The 18,275-nt window shown below is 52.2% G+C and overlaps 1 protein-coding gene across 1 annotated transcript; it reads left to right on the forward strand.

Annotated features, from left to right (window-relative positions):
- Window positions 1-932: 932 nt before the first annotated feature.
- Window positions 933-6,015, forward strand: LOC308502373 (cytochrome P450 2D17-like). Its single transcript, XM_081060130.1, has 9 exons — window positions 933-1,913; window positions 2,562-2,733; window positions 3,392-3,544; window positions 3,637-3,797; window positions 4,222-4,398; window positions 4,592-4,733; window positions 4,954-5,141; window positions 5,525-5,666; window positions 5,765-6,015. Exons 1-9 carry the CDS (start codon window positions 1,725-1,727, stop codon window positions 5,941-5,943), a joined length of 1,503 nt encoding a protein of 500 aa, XP_080916256.1. The 5' UTR covers window positions 933-1,724; the 3' UTR covers window positions 5,944-6,015.
- The last annotated feature ends 12,260 nt before the right edge of the window (window positions 6,016-18,275 follow it).

Consider the following 18,275-nt stretch of genomic DNA (forward strand, 5'->3'; position numbering starts at 1 on the left):
GACCCAGGGCTACTCCAGTTGTTTCCAGAATGACAGTTTCCCTCACATCCGCCTGGGACAGGTGAGGTAGCCTGACCCTACCCAGGAAATGCCCCTTTCCACCCTCTGGGCACCAGCCCCTTTGCATTTCAGTGGGCCTATGCCTCAGAATTCCCATCAGCCTCACTGATTTCAAAACTCAAATCCCGCCCCTTTTACTGTTGAAGAAGGAGGAGGCTGAGGCCTGCACGTAGTGACCTCATGTGGTCACCCCGCTGCTTGGAGGGGGCGAGAGGCTGAGTAAGGGACGGCCTGGTAGCCACAATGCCAGCCTGGCAGGGCCCGTTCTAGCGTGGGGTGGTCTTGAGGTTTGCATCTTTCCTTGAGGGAACACAGAATCAGGGTGGGAAGGGGTGGAGGTGCAGCCTGGGGGACCTGGCCTCGGAGAGGGAGGAGGACTGAGGCCAGCAAAGGGAGAGGCCCGAGACCCCAGTCCTGTGGTCCTCAGCAGGCCCGTGAAGGTGTCAGGAAATTACATCGTCCCCACCTGGTTTCCATCCCCTTGTCTTCCAGAAAGAGCTTGAGCAGCTGGTGTTCCAGGACAAAGGCTATGAGGAGGAGGAAGCAGGCTCTCCTCTGGGGACAGTCACAGCCTATGCTAAGCCACCATAGGCCCCTGAGCTTACTGACAACTCCGTCAACAAGGAAATGACCACCCCACATTTCTCTGAGGCACGAAAGTGGACACAGGCACCAAGGAGATTCATCACCTGGGTGGTCACGGAGCTAGGAGAGTGAAGGACCAATTTGTAACTTAGGCAAGGAAGGGGTCCTCGGCCCACCCAACGGGCTTGTCAGGGAGACCAGGGAGCTCTGAAAACAACGCTGCCTCCCCACCCCCAGTTTCAACCGTGTCACGGCCACGACTGGGTGAAACCCAGGGCACTGGGCCAGCAGCCAGCCTGGTGACGGTCCTCAGCATCACTGCCAGCAGCCTGGAGGCCAGGGTGGGGGTCACAGCCAGGTAACCACGGGCCCACTGAGAACTAGGACACTTGGTGCTGGGTGTGCATGTGTTGTGTGGGTGTGTAAATGTGTGCCTGTGAGTGTGTGTCAGTATGTGAGAGCCTGGGAAGTGTGTGTAAATGGGTGAGTACTTTGTGTGTGGAGTGCTCTAGTGTGAAGTGAGGGGACACCCAGAACTTCATCCCCTCCTCCCCGTTGTCACTGTGATCACTGTGCCCTCCCCATAATGCCACGCAAGGGCCAGTGACAAGCCTGGGAGGAGAAGGCCACTCAGGAGGAGGCAGGTGACAAGGAAAGGCAGGGACATGTTCTGAGGACAAGGCTATGACCACACTGAGTGAGCCTAATGGGAGTGGGTGGCAGGATCAAGTCTGAAGACCCCTGGTTCTTCCTCGGCACCTGTACAGAGCTGGGGAGTCAGGTGGGGGTGGACTTCTTGTCTCCACATCCCTACCCTAGGACAGCACCTGGTGAGGACTGGATTGACAGGACCTCTGTGGCCACCCTGGAGCTACCTTCCCTGGTCCCTCCCTTTGCCCTCTGACAGCTCATCACCCCGACACATTGGCTCAACGCAGAGGGGAAAGGCCAGTCTCAGCTCCCTTTGTAAACAGGGTGCAGGCTGGTCAAGCTCACAGCTGCCTGGCCTGGTTCTAGAAGCCTGGTGTGGTGAGAGGTGCCAGTGCGCCCAGAGGAGTCCAGTGGGCAGCGAGGCAGCCATGGCACTGGTGACGTGGGATTCTCTGGTCTCCCTGGCCCTGGCTGGGGCCATCTTCCTGCTCCTGGTGGACTTCATGCATCGGCGCCCACGCTGGGCTGCACGCTACCCACCGGGCCCCATGCCCATGCCCGGGCTGGGCAACCTGCTGCAGTTGGATTTCCAGAACATGCTTTTCAGCGTTAACCAGGTGAGGAAGGTTGTGGGGTGGACCCCACCTGGCGGGAGACAGTGGGTAGGGGCTGAAGACAGAGGCTGGAACAAGAGAGGAGCCCAGAAGAGGAGGCAGGTGGGAGAGGCTTCCTGAGGGAGGGCATTAGGGCCCGGACTGAAGAACTAACTGGGTTTTGCAAAGGTCACAGAAGAAAAAGGCCTGGACAGGGGTGGGACTTGGCAGCATGTTTGGAATCCAGCTGAAACTGTGAGCTGCACTCCCTTCTGGTTACATCAGGAGGAAAGGTCTTGAAAATCGGGGAGTCGAGTCCAGTCATGAGCCCCTTTTAAATTAGGAAATGGAGGTTGAGAGAGGTAGTGACTGGGTTCATATCTTTTGTCGCTGTGGGTTTCTGGCCTCAGTGCTCATCACTATGAACCTCAGTTTCTTCACCTGCAAAATGGGATACTCACTTGGCGTACTGACAATGGGTGACTTTGCAAAGTCATAGCTGGGTAGCCTGATCCAACGTGTGGTCTGACAATGGAAGATGTGACCCACAGGGTCACAAGGACAGATAAAGTACTTGTACCCTTAGCTGCTGATGGCCACCGGCCTCCCCCAGGGCTAGAGCCAGGAGTCTGGGGTCAGGCTTAACCAACAGCCCCAACACTCCGCCTGCAGCTGCGGCGCCGTTTCGGGGACGTGTTCAGCCTCCAGCTGGCCTGGACGCCCGTGGTCGTCATCAATGGGCTGGCGGCCACACGGGAGGCACTGGTGAACCAAAGTGAGGACACATCGGACCGGCCACCTATGCCCGTCTACGAGCACCTGGGGTTCGGACCGCGCTCGGAAGGCAAGTAGAGGGGGAGACTGATTGCGGCTCCGCGGGGACTTGAGAACGACAGGGACAAATGGAGGCAGGTTTCTGGTCGTCCGTTGCACGTAAGACTCAGCAAATTTGAAGGAGCCGCAGGTGGAAAGGGAGCTTGGTTTAAGGGTGGGGAAGAAGGATGTGGGGGGTGGATCTTACCGAGAGGGGGCGGGCCAGGGCCACAGGGAGCTGTAAGGAGTTCCCAGGGTGGGCCGGAATGAGGAGGATGAAGTCAGTGTGGGCAGGGCAGTGGGAGGGCAGGAATGTCCTCAAATAGGGGAGGGGGTCAGAGAGCAGAAAGTGGGGTCAAGACCTGCCCTCTGCAGGCTGTGAGCTGCCGAGCAGTGTGGGTGGACAGAGTGCGACCTGTCCCCACCTGGAAGGGGTGTCAAAATGGGCGGGACTTGGTGGGGTGGAGGACGACTCACTGTGGGCGGAGCGGGAGCCTGGCCACACCCAAAAGGGGTGAGACAGTATGAGGAGGGAGGGGCGGAACCTACACTTACATGGGCGGGGCTTGGGATGGGGGCGTGGCCTGGACCCGACTCTGCTAGAGCGGACTGGAGAGCCCGCGCACAACCTGGACGGGCAGAGGCGGGGCCAGGCCACAAGCGAGCCACGCCCTCCTCCCCCAACGCAGGGGTGATCCTCGCGCGCTACGGGAAAGCGTGGCGCGAGCAGCGGCGCTTCTCCGTGTCCACCCTGCGCAACCTCGGCCTGGGCAAGAAGTCACTGGAGCAGTGGGTGACCGAGGAAGCCACCTACCTCTGCGCCGCCTTCGCGGACCAGGCCGGTGAGTTACTGGGGCTGAGAGGCAGGAGACAGGAATGGAGAGGCTGGGAAAGCAGATGGAGGCGACCCCCGATCTGCACTGTCCTCTCCCAGGAAACCCCTTCAACCCCGACGCCCTCCTGAATAAAGCGGTGAGCAACGTGATCGCCTCTCTAATCTATGGGTTCCGCTTCGAGTACAAGGATCCACGCATCCTCAAGCTCTTGGACCTAGTGGACGATGCAGTGAAGGAGGAGTCGGGATTCCTGCACCAGGTGGGGGAGTGAGGCGACAAGGGGCCCTGCTGGGCCAGCCCCTTGAAGGCAGAACTCCTCACTGCAATGGGTCTCTATGAAAAGAATGTATGTAGAGGGGCCTCTGAGAAACGGCTTTCCAGGAGAGCCACAGCAAGAGGAAAGGCCTGGAGGTGGGGAGAGTGCAGACAGAGAGATGGGAGAGAAGAGCCAGGATCTGCCGGCCCCAGGACACGGATAAAGAACCTGTGCCTCCTTCACTGGAAGCCACAGACCCCTGAGGTAGAGATTTTAGTTTTATCCTTCTGGCAGCCCAGGCAGGGCCACTTAGGGAGGAACCAGGGCAATGGTGGCAACACCCTGGAGGAGCCTGGGACCTGCCTGGTCACGGGGAACACCTGAGCGCAGAAGATGACCAGGGGCCCCACATCTGTGGCCTGCACAGGTGCTGAACGTGGTCCCTGCAATCCTGCACATCCCGGGGGTGGCCGCTAAGGTCTTCCCAGGGCAGAAGGGCTTCATGGCCCTGGTGGATGAGCTGCTTGCCGAGCACAAGACGACCTGGGACCCCACCCAGCCACCCCGAGACCTGGCTGATGCCTACCTCGCTGAGGTGGAGAAGGTGAGGGGCGGCTGCAGGGACGAGGCTGGGGTCTGTGGGTTGAGGGTCCCATGAGGTGAGCCCGGGCAAGGGGGGGCGGACCTGTGTGTCTCCCAGTGATCAGGTACCCGGGATGTTGGGTGCAGACTGGGGAGAGAGGCCAATTGGGGGCTTCCTCCCTCTGCCCTGAGCCCACCCTCTCTGCATGGCCCAGGCTAAGGGGAACCCCGAGAGCAGCTTCAGTGACGAAAACCTTCGCATGGTGGTGGCTGACCTGTTCGCTGCCGGGATGGTGACCACGTCATCCACGCTGGCTTGGGCCCTCCTGCTCATGATCCTGCACCCGGACGTGCAGCGTGAGCCCAGCCTGGGGCCCGGGCGGGATGGCTAGGGGGAAAAGGGTCAGCCTGGGTTCCCTGAGCTTGGTTTTGATACCAGGAGCTCTGAGCAGAGTCTGGGTCCCAGCTCTCATGTCCCAGTACCTCCTCCTCCAGGTGGCACTGCCCGCCACAGGAGTCAGGAGGAGGTCAGAGCGCAGCCCTTGTCTGACTGCTCCCGGGATGCTTGTCTATCCAGGCCGTGTCCAGCAAGAGATCGATGAGGTCATAGGGCAGGGACGGCGACCAGAGATGGCGGACCAGGCCCGCATGCACTTCACCATGGCTGTGGTCCATGAGGTGCAGCGCTTTGCAGACATTATCCCGCTGGGTTTGCCCCACATGACGTCCCGTGACACTGAAGTGCAGGGCTTCCATATCCCCAAGGTAAGCCTGTGGCCCTCATTGTCCAGCCCAATACCATCTGCCATCTGGTAGCCCCACTAGGCCACTGGCATTGGGGCCAGGGCTGGACCCCAAACCCCCATCTTCATTTCCACAGGCACTGGCTGTCCCAGCCTGGCAGGGTGTAGGGCAGAGCAGAGGCAGGGCCGGCCCTGTCCATTCAGAGCCCCCAGTTGGGTGGAGAAGACAAACTAAGATGTGTTACAGTGTGTTGGAGGAGCCCGTGCATGCACTTGGCTGCCATGGGGAGGGAGGGGGCCGGGACACGTGTGTACTACGCAGTGTGTGTGTGCCCATGTGTGCTTGTGGCTGGGGCCTCAGCATCTGCCAGCCCAGATCCCACCATGTCAGGCATCTCCTGCCAGGGGACGACACTTTTCTTCAACCTGTCGTCGGTGCTGAAGGACGAGACCGTCTGGAAGAAGCCCTTCCGCTTCCACCCGGAGCATTTCCTGGATGCCCAGGGCCACTTTGTCAAGCATTCAGCCTTCATACCCTTCTCAGCAGGTGCCTGTGGGGTGCCCGGGTTACTGCACCTTCCTGAGGGAGTCCGGGGGGTGGAGTACGGGCCCAATCTCACTGAGCACCCCCATACCCACTGACAGGCCGCCGCGCATGCCTTGGGGAGCCCCTGGCCCGCATGGAGCTCTTTCTCTTCTTCACCTGCCTCCTGCAGCGCTTCAGCCTCTCTGTACCTGCTGGGCAGCCCCGCCCCAGCGACCATGGTGGCTATGACTTCCTGGTGACTCCCACCCCCTACCAGCTCTGTGCTGTGCCCCGCTAGAGGGGACACCAAGCCCCAGCCCTCTCTTCTTGGGCCCTGATGTCCAATAAACCAGTCTGGTGGCTCCAGCCTTGCTTCTGAGTCCCACTCAGGTCTCTTCCCCGCTCCTGGCAGTGCTGCGGCCTCAGCAGCCTCCCCAGGGCCAGCCCCACCTCCCCTGCCTTATCCATCTTACCTGCCATTGACCCCACTTGACAGATGGGTATACTCAGGCTCAGGAAGTGACAGCTTAGCCCTACTCACCCATGGACCCCCAACACTAGTTACTTGGCTTGGAGAGGATATCTACACGTAGGCCCTGCCTCCTGCTGGGTGAGCCAGACTGGGCTGCTAAGTGTTATCAGTCAGGCCCTGGTGGGGTGGGAGGGGCCTCACTCAGCCTGGATGCCCACAGCCCAGGCCTGACGCCACCCACCCTTCACCACAGCCAGAGCTCCGCCACACCATCAAGTCTGCTCCCCACTCTATCTATGGCAGCCCAAATGGTGGTAACTCAGGGAGGCTGGGACTCATGTGACCATGTGGTGGCTCCAGGAAGACGAGGCCACATGGGGAACTTGGAGGAGGACACCTGGACTGTAGTCCTTGCAATGCCACAACATTGTGTGACCCTGGGCTCCTGTTTCCCCTCCAGCCAAAGAGAAAGTTGCACGAGATGGCTGCTGGGTCCTGTCTTCCTGCGCTGACTGGGGCTGTGACCGTACTAGCCTGCCGTCCTCCACCTGTGCCCACCCCCACATGGGCTGGTTCTGCACTGAGCACATGAGCAGCACCTAAGGGTTTCTAAATACCTCAGTTGGGAAGACCCCCTGGTACGTTTAGGTAACAGGTGGTGACACGTGATGCTCAGGGCAGAAGCCCCTTTTGTCAGATGACCCCACCCAGGAGCATCTCTGACAGGAGATCCCCGAGTGTCTTCTACGTAAATACCCTCAAGACAGGGTGCGCCCCAGCTCTCAGCATTCAGGGACCGTGGTTGTCCCTCAGCAGGTGCAAGGCATGCAGTTGGAAGGCCACCAGCGTCCCCTCGGCCTCTCCTGAGTACCTACTGTCAAGTCAGGCTTGGTGGCAGGAGGTGTTGGGACAGGGCGTGTGGATGGGGCCACACTGGGTCTGTGAGGCTGTGAGGCCCTGAACGGACGCAGTGGGGCCACAGAGGCAGCACCTTGTACATTTACTGGACAGTTTGTTTTCCGTGGATCCGAGTCTTGGGGATATCAGAGGCTGGGTACCAGCCCAGCCAGAGCTTCCTCAGGAGCTGGGGGACCCAGTCCCTGGGCCTTCCCTCCTTGCTCTCCACCTCAGAGGCCTCTAGAAAGCACAAACAGGCATGCCCTGTGGGTCCTTTGCTGAAGGAACCTTTCCCCAGGGCCCAGCACCCACTGCTGCAGGAGGAGCAGGTCTGCATTGATACCGGGTTCTTCCAGCCCCAGGGGGCGACCTGCAGTCCTGCCACGCAGGAAGGAAGCAGGAGACATGGCGGCTCCTTCCAGAAGTTCCGGGCACCTGGCTACCCGGACGTCTCTCCTCCCTGGGGCAGGAGGGTCTGAGAGGGTCACTGAGACTCGCAAGGGTGGCAGTCCTGCTACAGCACGCTGATGTCCGCTGTCTTACGAGAAAAATACACAGCAATCTCCTCTCGGGCCTTGTTATCTCCCTGGGAAGAAGAGGCACAGAGGGGATGAGACAGGTCCTACGAATTGCACGTGGGGAGGCTGAGGCCTCACTTCACAGGAGGTCGGGAGGCCAGGCCTCGGACCCACTGTGCTGACACCATGTTTGCTCCTCTCAGCTCCCAAGAGCTGTTGCTGCACTGGGATGGAGGTCTGGCCCCGTCACCTTGGGGGTCCCCCAGCCGATGCCGCCCTCCTGCTCCATGGCCTCCCCACCCTGCTGTGCACTGGGGCACCTCAGGACCAACCATGGAGACCTTCTGGTTGAGGCACCAGGCTTCCTTACCTCCCAGCCAGGGGGCCCTGTCACCTTCTCTTCAGCCACTTCCTTCCCAGCAGCAGTGGTGCTGGCTCCTTCCTTCCCTGGGAACTCATGTCCCCCTCATCCTGACAAAGGACACAGGGCTCCTTGGGCCTAGTACCACTCAGTCCTCCTGTCGCCTTGGCGGTCATGGCCAGACAGGAGGGATAAGTGGGCATAATATGGCCGTAAAGGCCCCCCGAACGCCTCATCCCTCCCGTTCTCCACACGGGGTATGTACAGTTGTTTTCTTCCAGGGAAGTCCTTCCCTTCTCAGCTCGAGCTGTGGTAGGGTGTGAGTTTCCTGGAGGGGGCAATGCCACTATCCCTGCGACTTCCTGCCACGAGTGGGGTATCCCTGGCTCTCACGGCGCTCTGGCAGGAGAGACCCCAGCCCTGGGCCTTTCTAGGGAAGACCTCACTTACCCCGGAGGCTTGCTTCTTCCCACTCTTGACTTTGCGTCTCCACAGAAGGAGACACACCTATGAGTGACTGGGAGTCCTTCCCTGCATGGCCCGACCTCTCACTGTGTCTACCAAGGGTGCCACGATGGACACCCCACTCCGGGGAAAGAAGGGTCCCCATCTCTTACCCCCCTCGTAATCACAGGGTAGCACTTATCCATCGGCCCCCACACTGGCCTTAAGGTCTCCCCTCGGGTCTGTATGACGAGAGAGAGGAGGTGGGAGGGAAGGCTGAGGTGACATCTAAGGACTCAGCTGCACACTGGTCCATTGTTAATGCCTGCACCTCAGACACCTAAAGACTACCAGGGATTAGAGGAAAACTTCAACAAATGGTAACTGATGTCTTTACAACGATAAAGCTTTGCATTCATGAAACAAGGATGAGTTCTAAAATAGGACTGTTCAAACATCGACCCTTAAATCGTTTTTTCCCCCGCTTTTCTCCTCCTCCTCACCCCTCTACCCCCACTCCGGTTGATGCCGTTCTCAGTCTAGTTGTGTAGGACACAGCTTCCTGGTCCATGCTGGTATTATGAGCCTTGCTCTCCACACATTCCCCCGTCTTCCAGCCCTCCCCCACCCCCACTGAGGCAGGCAGTCCTCTGCTCACAGCAGCTCAAGGCAGCCCAGCTTCAGGGAAAGCTATTGTTCACAATCTTAGTTGTATAGGGAGCAGCTCACTGGCCCATGTGGGAATCGAACCAACGACCTCGGCCTTAGGAGCACAGGGCTCCAACCACCTGAACCACCGGGCCCAACCTCTAAATCTTGAAAAATAAAAACAGGATAAGATAATAAGAATGAAAAATTCAATCAAAGTATAGAACATAAAATTGAAAAAAATAAATATTTCCCAGAAAAACAGAAAAGACATCAAGAGCACCAAGAGCTACATCATAGATCCTTCTGAAAGAGGACACACAGGCAACAGACTGGGTGGCACGAAGAGATACTAAGTAAATACATTCTTTTTTTCATCAAGACAATGTCCTAAAAATGAGGGACGTAAGTTTGCGGAATAGACGGGATCACCAAGTGTCTGTGAGAATGGATGGAAAAGATCCACCTCACGTTATGTCATCAATAAATATCCGAACAATGAGGATAAAGAGAAGGACCTACAAACTTCCAGATACGAGGAAGAAAGTCTGTTTTAGGAATTCAATTTCATCAGACTTTTAAATACCAACATTTGAAGCTAAAAGACAGCGAGGAACTTCAGGATCTGTGAGAAAATTATTTCTAGCCTAGATTCTATGCCTAGCCTTTCTTAGTCAAGTAGGATTTGATCAATGATGATTTTAGAGCAAACATCTTGTCAAGAGGGGGGAATCAGGTTTTCTAGTCTCAGGTTTTCCAGTGTCCAGCTTTTTTAAAAACGATTTTATTGGGGAAGGGGAACCGTGTGTACTTCCAGGCCTTTTTTCCAAGTCAAGTTGTTGTCCTTTCAGTCTTAGTTGTGGAAGGCACAGCTCAGCTCCAGGTCCAGTTGCCATTTCTCGTTGCAGGGGGCACAGCCCACCATCCCTTGCGGGAGTCGAACCAGCAACCTTGTGGTTGAGAGGACGCGCTCCAACCAACTGAGCCATCCAGGAGGCAGCTCAGCTCAAGGTGCCATGTTCAATCTTAGTTGCAGAGCCCACCATCCCTTGCGGGACTCGAGGAATTGAACCGGCAACCTTGTGGTTGAGAGCCCACTGGCCCATGTGGGAATCAAACCGGCAGCCTTCGGAGTTAGGAGCATGGAGCTCTAACCTCCTGAGCCACCGGTCCAGCCCCCCAGCGTCCCTCAGTGTTGGAAGGGCCCATCTGGGTGTCATTTCTTACATCATGGGGAAGAGTGCATGGATCAGGAAACAACTGGTGTCCAGTGTTGACCTGCATCAGAAGCAGAGTTTAAATAGATCAAAGTTAAAGATAGAATTAGAATATAACAACCTAGCTTATATGGCAGGCATAGACCAGGGACTCAGTTCCTTAGAGGTCACCTGTTTTAAATCTTGACAGTTTTAGTTTCAGGTCACCAGACTGTGTGCTTTTCCAGTCAGGGTTTGGTGTCTTCTGCAGGTGTGACACGTGTATCCAAGAGTCCACCCCCTGCAGCACGGGGGTTAGTCAGCAGTAGCTGGTAAGGGCCCTTCCAGCGTGGCTGGAGGGAATCCTTGTTGAGGTGCATTTTCCAATAAACAAAATCTCCAGGTTGTAAAGCATGAATATTTAGATGTTCACTTCCCTGGAGGGTATGGTGAAACGATTGACTAAAGCCTAATTCTTGTCTGTAGAATCAATTAAGCCTTTATAATACTCAAGTATGTCTCCTTTCACCAGCTGTGGGTCAAGAGAGGCAGGGGCCAGAGGCATAGGGCGTCCTGTAATTATCTGAAAAGGTGAGAGCTTATGAGTCCCAAAAGGAGTAGATGAGATTTAAAAGGACTATGGGCAATGCTTTTGGCCAAGGTATTTGAAGAGTTTCTGTAAATTTGGTAAGTCTTCATAACACCATTAGTGCGTTCAACCAATCCTGAAGATTGAGGATGGTAAGTGCAGTGAAAATGTTGTAGGAGTGGCCAAGCACAGACTTGCTTCAGCAGCTGAACTGTGAAATGGGTTCCTCGGTCACTGTGGAGCTCAAGAGGAGTTTCCCATATAGGAATAATCATTTTCTAACAGTATTTTGACCACTGCAGATACATTTGCGTGTCTGCAAGGGAAAGCCTCAGTCCAGTGAGGAAACATACATATCATGACAAGAATATATTTGTATCCATAAGGTGGGGAAGCTGTAGGAAGTCTAGTTGCCAGACCTCAAGTGGTCCATTTGGCAATTTAAAATATCCAGGGGCAGTGTGAACAGGTTTCCCTGAGTTATACTTAGGACAGGTGGGACACCTGAGGTTGGCACTTTTCGCAGCCAAATTAATATTTTCCCATCAATATTGGTGCATGAAGGCTACCATTTCGTCAGCTGACCAATGGTTCAATGCAAGTACAGTGGTTAAAAGTGGGAATTTCAAACTTTCTGGTAGGACTGGGTTGTTAGTTGGTCCAAACCAGAGTCTCTTTTGCTCATGAAACCAACAATTGTTGGATTTCCAGTTATGTTTTTCTTCTTTAGAAGCTGATTTTTGGGCTTCTGTGGCCAATTTTTCTAAGTTGTCAGCTGGAGAAACTTCTCCCTGGATCATGAGAGACCTGACTGCTGCTGTCTTTAGGGGCAGAACTTTTAGCAGAAATGTCAGCCAGGAGATTCCCTTTGGCTTCCAGGGAGTCAAGTTTAAAATGACTCAGAATCTTAATAATACTAAGGCATGAGACAGAAAACAGCATTCAATAATTTCTGTACCTATGGACCATTCTTAATTTTATTTGCATTAGAGGTAAGAAAACCACGTTTCCATAGCTTTCCAAAGTCATGGGTCACCCAAATGGCATATCTGCTGTCAGCATAAATGCTGATAGCTTTACCCTTTGCAAAAATGTAAGCTTGACTGAGGCATTTAATTCAGTCTGCTGCGTTGAAGAGGCCTCTGGCAAGGGTGCTGTGTGGATGACTTCAAAACAGCATAACCAGCACAGCACTCACCAGTGTCATTTTTTAAGCATGAACCATCGGCAAACTGTGAGAAATCAGCTTTCCCCAGAGTTTTTCTTCAAATCGTCAAGAGGAGTCAGGAGGTGATTCGCTAATGTTAGGCAGCCATGAGGGGCTTCCTCAGTCTCATAAGAAATCCAGCATGACACTTCTCTAAGAAGTCTCTGCCCAATAAATGGGTGGGGACAGGAGAACTAAGAGAAAACTATGTTAAAGTTTATCTCTAAAGGGACCCAGACAAAAGGGAATAGGTTCAGATGTGCAAACCTATTTCTCCAAGATGATTTAGGGGAAGGACTGGGGGAAAAAAACCTTGTAATTCCTCAGAGCCCCTTCACTGAGAATCAGGAAGGCCTGAAAGAGACTGGTTAGTTGGCAGAGAGCGTCTTGTATGCTTCAATTTACGGCAATCCCTTTTCCAATGTCCTTGCGCCTTGCAGTAGTTCCAAAGAGTTGTAGTTCTTTGACCTCCCACAGGGTCTCCTATTTGCTACGGCTGAAAGTCAAAAAAGTCTTGGTGATCTTGTTTTTAGGCGGCTCATTTAGGGTACTAGCAAGCTCCTTAGCAAAATGTACCAAGTCTAAGGTAGTTACAATTCCCCATCCTATCCTGAATCTCCTAACCAGGAGGGAAAGGTTTTTATTTAGCCCTTTTACAAACAAAGAATTAAAAACTCTGCATGTGTAGCCAGCATCCGAAGGAAGACCTGAATTGTCCTTAAAAACAACCTGGAATGTTTCATAATAGTCAATAGCAGATGCGTCAGGCTTTTGTGAGCAATCCTGAATTTTGCTCCATTGACAGCCTTTGGAAAGGCCTCGGGAATTGCTGGATGTAGTTTCCTAGCAAGTTCCCTGGCTTCCTCCCAATAATCAGAGATTTGCTTTTCTAAATTCCTTTCAGAATGTTCCCGTCCAGCAATTCTCATCCAATGTCTGGCTTGGACTTCTCCAACCAACATATTGATTAGCTGATGTAAATCAGAAAATCCAGGCTGATAAGCTTGAATAGTAATAGCATATTCCTTAGCAAACTTATTAGAATCCTTAATTACTGTAGGAAATTCCTCCACTATAGCTCGTAACCCAGTGTTAGTCTAGGGAATGTAGGAGATGTGGGGTTTACCAGGATCCACAGAGGGTTTAATCTTAAATAGAAAAGTACTGATAGGTTCTGAGCAAGAAGAGAGAGAAGATTCAGGAGAAGATGGCACCAGAGGTCTGACTTGAAGGCGGAGGAGGCAGCAAAGGGGAACAAGACGGCATCAGAGATGGAGTTTGAGACCAAGGAGCAGTGGGGGAAGGGCAAGGCAGTGAAGAGCAGCGAGGACATGAGGTCGCAGGTGCCATTTTGTTTCTTTTTAAATTTTTAAGTCTCCATTAGCTTTGAGCCTTTACTTCATTAAAAGGTAACTTTAGATTCACAGTCTCGCTCGGAGGCCTTCATATACCACTCCAAATAGGCATTCCATTCCTCTTTCTTAGTTTCAGTGCTGTTACTACACACTCTAACTCTCAGAAATTCAAGGTTGGGAATATTGAAAGTTCCCCAAAGAGGACTCTGATATTTACAATTATCCATAGTCAGATCTGCCCCTTTAGTTAAATACGTGCACAAAAATTCCTTACAAGCTTCAAACATATATTCAGCCAGCGTCCCAGGAGGGACAGTTTTAGAAGGCTTTAGACATGAGAGATCCCCTTTCTTTTTTCAAACAAACTGCACTCAAAACAATTTTTTACTCAAATAACCTGCAGGCCCTTCAGCTCACCCACTCTGGACCAGCCGGATCATGTGAAACAGGCCGAAGGCTGCAAGCCAGTTCCAGAAAAATAACCGACTTTTCAGGAGTTAAGTTATAGGCTGAGCTGCCACTGGGCTGAAATCAGTTCACAATTCGAGCAAACAAGGGCTTCAGCTCTCCCCACTCTCACTCTCTGGAACAGTCTGATTTCTGCAGACCCGACCCAAGGCTGAAAGCCAGTTCCAGGCAAATAACCAACTCTCAAGGAATTCAGCTACCAGCTGGGCTGGGAGGCACTCTGTTAACTTTCTCAGTGAGATAGCACGATCAAATACCGGCTAAAACTGACCAATTGCAGTAGAAATACCTCTTATCCCCTGGGTTTGGGGTGGGGGGGACATTAGGTGAAGGCCAATTTTCTCCTCAAAGGACAGCCTTCTTTCTGAAGAAATCAAACCAACGTGCCAGTGCCACAAGTACACAGACAAAGAAATAAGCCTTAAAGCCATCACACACAGCAACAAACAACAGTGACCAAAAAAATTGAAAACAATTCCCCAATAAAGCCTGGAGAGTGCCGGACTCAAAATCCGTTGGCTCAGACCCAAGAGAGAAACTCACCGGAAGCTTCTAAGCCAGGGAGCGAAGGTCGAGCAATAACAGCTCAGTTAGGTGCCATAACTTTGCTCACCAATCAAAAGAAGCCTTCTCACAGACCCACATTGGGCGTCAAGAATGTCAACTGGCCACATAATTCTCCAGATAATCCACCAAAAGAAAACAGTTTATTCGGAAAAAGAAAAAGACCAGAACCAAGGAAAGCATGCACACTCGTGGGCTGGTCTTGCCCACTGGCCACCCACCTGGGACGAAGGAGGAGCACAATAGCCCCCCCCCCTTTATTGGCATCCCTCCCTTAGAAGTTACCATCCAGTTCAACAGGAAGTCAAGACTGGAGTATTAACAAGGGGCCCAGCTCCATCCATAATCCTCCCAGCTCTATGCTTAAGCATCTTAAGATGTCAGTTCACTTTTAACAAAATTAAGACCTTTTCAGACGTGTATTGTCATAAGACCACCCCTCAGGAAGCAACTGGGGAGTGCGTTTCACCAAAATGAACGAGTGACATGGGCTCCCACATATAAAAGAAGTGAAGCGCTCCCAGGATGTGATGGGGAAGCTGAGGAGCTGGCCTCAAGGGCATCTCATCCAGATGGAAGCAGGAGGATGAGGGCTCCAGGAGACAAGTCTCCATGAAAACAATCACACTGATAAATCACCTAATTCATCTAAATCTGTTGCAAGGAGATTTATATTTGAGAGCTTGGGTGAATTAATTATAGGAACACAGAAACGAAAATTTTAAAAAAAGCAAAACTGAAATTATACACAAAAAGCAATAATCATAGTACACTACATGACTCAGTTAGGAATACAATTTAAGTAGTTTTAAAATGCAAACCCTAAATATTGGTCTAATAAAAATTATGATATAGACCTATTAGAATGGCAAAGAAAAAAACCAAAAAACAAAACCATGACAGTGCTCAAAAAAAAAAAAAAGCAATGGCTAAAAAAATATAAAAAACATTTAGGTGGCTGGTGCTCTTAAGAACAAGGTTGGCAGTGGGATTGCCACATGGGTCACCGAGACCTGCGCCGTCCACATGTAGACTGAAACAGCTACTTGCCTTGGACCTGATGGGTCCTGGAAAACACACTTAAAATAAATAAAAAGTTAAAAAAAAACAGGCAACTATAGGAAATGATGTGGAACGACTGGAAACTCATTCAATACAGGTGAGAATGCAAAATGGGTACCAGCTACTTTGGAAAGTTGGACAGTTTTTAACAAAACTAGACATACCTTTACCACATAACCGAACAATCCCACTGCTAGGTGTTTGCCTAAATGAAAGGGAAACTTATGCTCACATAAAACTTGAATATAAATATTTACTGCGCTTTTATATGTAACTGCCAAAAACTAGCAACAAACAAAATGTCCGTTCACATTAAAGGACAAACTGTGGTACAGCCACGCAGTGGACAACTACTCAGCAATAAGAAGGAACGACTGCTACACAACCGACAGATCTCACGTGCATTGTGCAAGCGAAAGACACCAGACTCAAGAGGCTGCATGCAGGAAGTTTCCATTTATATGACAGGGTTGCAAAGGCAAAACTATAGGAACAGAAAACTGTTCATTGGATGCCAGCGCTGGGAGTGGGCTCTGAGTGAATACAGGAGAATTCTCTGAAGTGATGGACCGGTTCTGTATCTCGGTTATGGTGGCGGTTGTGCAAACATATATGTTTGTCAAAACTCAAAGCACTATACACTAAAAAGGATGAATCTTACTCTACATAAGTAATATGTTAATTTAAAAATATGAATAAGACAAATCCAATGTGGGGGAGAGGGACTTAAAAGCCAAAATGACATCAAAATCAGCAAAAAAGAAAAAAATGATACTTAAAAAATGTAACAGTTGAAGGTGTCATTACTCAGATAAAAAAAGTTTTACAATGAGAGAAACTAGGATATGACTGCATTGAAAGGCAAGAGAGCTGAGATGTGTGTTGGAGAAGGTGGTGGTAAGCGTGCAGTTGTTAGGAGAGCTGAAACCTCATCTTCCATTGTAGGAATTCATTAATAATGTTTAAATCTGAAAAAACAAGACAAAGCAGGACAGGCTTTCTATTTAGAAACATGGTGGCAAAATCCAAGGCTACCGCTGGGAAGGCTGGAAGCCTGAAAGATTCCCACCCTGGTTCTGGGAATCATAGGGAGTGGGGATGGCAAAAGGCAACTAGTTTTTTGTTTCAAGTCTTAAAATGTTGACTCATCAAACTACGTACATGCATATCTCTGTGGATAATAAAACTTTCCAAAAATGGAAATTTGACTGATAAAAGAAAAAAAACAAAGGAGGGAATGTGGACTTGGTGATGTCCAGGGCACACAGGCCTCCTCAGGGCACCCCACCTGCAAACAGCCACTCCCTAAGGGTGTCGCCCACACTTCTCAGTCATGTGCTCACACAGAACAGGGTCCTGATGGGAATGATCTCCTCTTCCCAGTAATTCTGGCCAGGGAGCAGGGGGCCCCAGAGACCGGGAACGTTGTTCTGTCTTCTCAACTGGGCTGCCTGAGACTAGTCACTGTCCCTCCGGGACCCTAAGTTTTGTCATCTATGAAGAGGGAGCTGTGAGGGTTAAGTGACATTATCGGTGGGCAGCACCTTACCCAGCAGCTGGTCTGCAGGCTTCTCTTGACCCAGGGCTGGGCGGGGGGCGGGGGGCCTCTGCCATGGGTTCTTGGACCTGGGACATCAAGGAGGGTACGCGACCCCGGGCAGGTGTCCTGCTCACCACCACCCATTCACAAAGGAGTGTTGAACCCCATTCCAGGGCTCCTCACATGCATTAGGGGTCACCTGCTTCTTTGGGTTTGTCTAGGCCACAGCCAGGGAGCGTGGAGGTGACCATGGAGCCAGCCCACACAGGACGGAACTCCCTGTGTTTGAGTCTGCCAGAAGCAGGAAGTTTCTCCAGAATCCTCACATTCACAGACACACACACGACTGGCCTTTTGAGGTCAAGGAGCGTGACCCCTATTCAGGCTGCAGTGAGCCTGTGCCAGCCTCTAGGACCTGACAGGGGTCCCTATCTGTGAAGACTCCCCACAAGCTCTTGGGCAGGAGCTGTTTTCCTCACAGACTCCTGAAAATAGTAGAACAACACTCCTGCAGGGAGGTGACGAAAGAGTAGTTAAAACATTTAAAGGAGGCACGTAATTCTTTTAAAGGGTCAGTATTTATAAAATGCAGAAGTCATACCCTTTACAACTTGTGACGCAGATATTAGATGTCAACTTAAAATGTGTGAGGAATATATAGTTTTTCAAAAGGTATGCAAACAAAAATTTGAAAATCATGGCTGAAAAACATTATTAGGTTGTGCGGTGTTTTTGTTTGTGTGTTTTCTTTGGTTTTGTTTGGTAGGGGAACATGGGTTTTAAAGTTAGACCTGCATTCCAATCCCAGCTTCACTCTGAAGGTGCAGAGGGAAGAAAGGGGAAAAGAAGGCCAGCCTGGGCTCTGAGCAGTGTGGCCAGGCCTGGGGAGGCAGGTACCTGGCAGCCTCAGGGGGGGCCCCTTGGAGCCCTGGTGGGCATCTGGGGACTGCAGCAGCCCTGGGGGAGAACCAGTTTCCCAGGTTCTGCTGTCATCCCCAACTCACACCAGCACCCAGGCCCTTACCTGCAAGAATAAACATGTGCACTGAAGTTCAGGGACACTTAGAGCCTGGAAGGGAAGAGGGCAGAGTGTGAGGCTGGGGTCTCCCATGCCTTCTCTGGGGGGACTGGCTTTCCTCCCCAATCCCAGGACCTGCTTCTCCAGGGCGTGTCCAATCACCACTGCGAATGAACAAACTGGCAGCTCTCACAGGGCTCAGCCTGGGCTCCCTGCTGACTGGCTGCCAGGACTCTGGGCCTCTGGCTACTTGCAAAGCCAGCCTCGGAGCCTGGAGCACACGGACCCACA

This window comes from Rhinolophus hipposideros (assembly GCF_964194185.1).
Source record: "Rhinolophus hipposideros genome assembly, chromosome: 9".
Classification (NCBI taxonomy): Eukaryota; Metazoa; Chordata; class Mammalia; order Chiroptera; family Rhinolophidae; genus Rhinolophus; species Rhinolophus hipposideros.

Coding starts and splice junctions, on each gene's coding strand:
- LOC308502373 (XM_081060130.1), top strand. CDS start 1,725: ATGGCACTGGTGACGTGGGATTCTCTGGTCTCCCTGGCCCTGGCTGGG. Junction 2,734..3,391: donor GTTCGGACCGCGCTCGGAAG/GCAAGTAGAGGG, acceptor CCCCCAACGCAG/GGGTGATCCTCGCGCGCTAC. Junction 5,142..5,524: donor AGGGCTTCCATATCCCCAAG/GTAAGCCTGTGG, acceptor ATCTCCTGCCAG/GGGACGACACTTTTCTTCAA.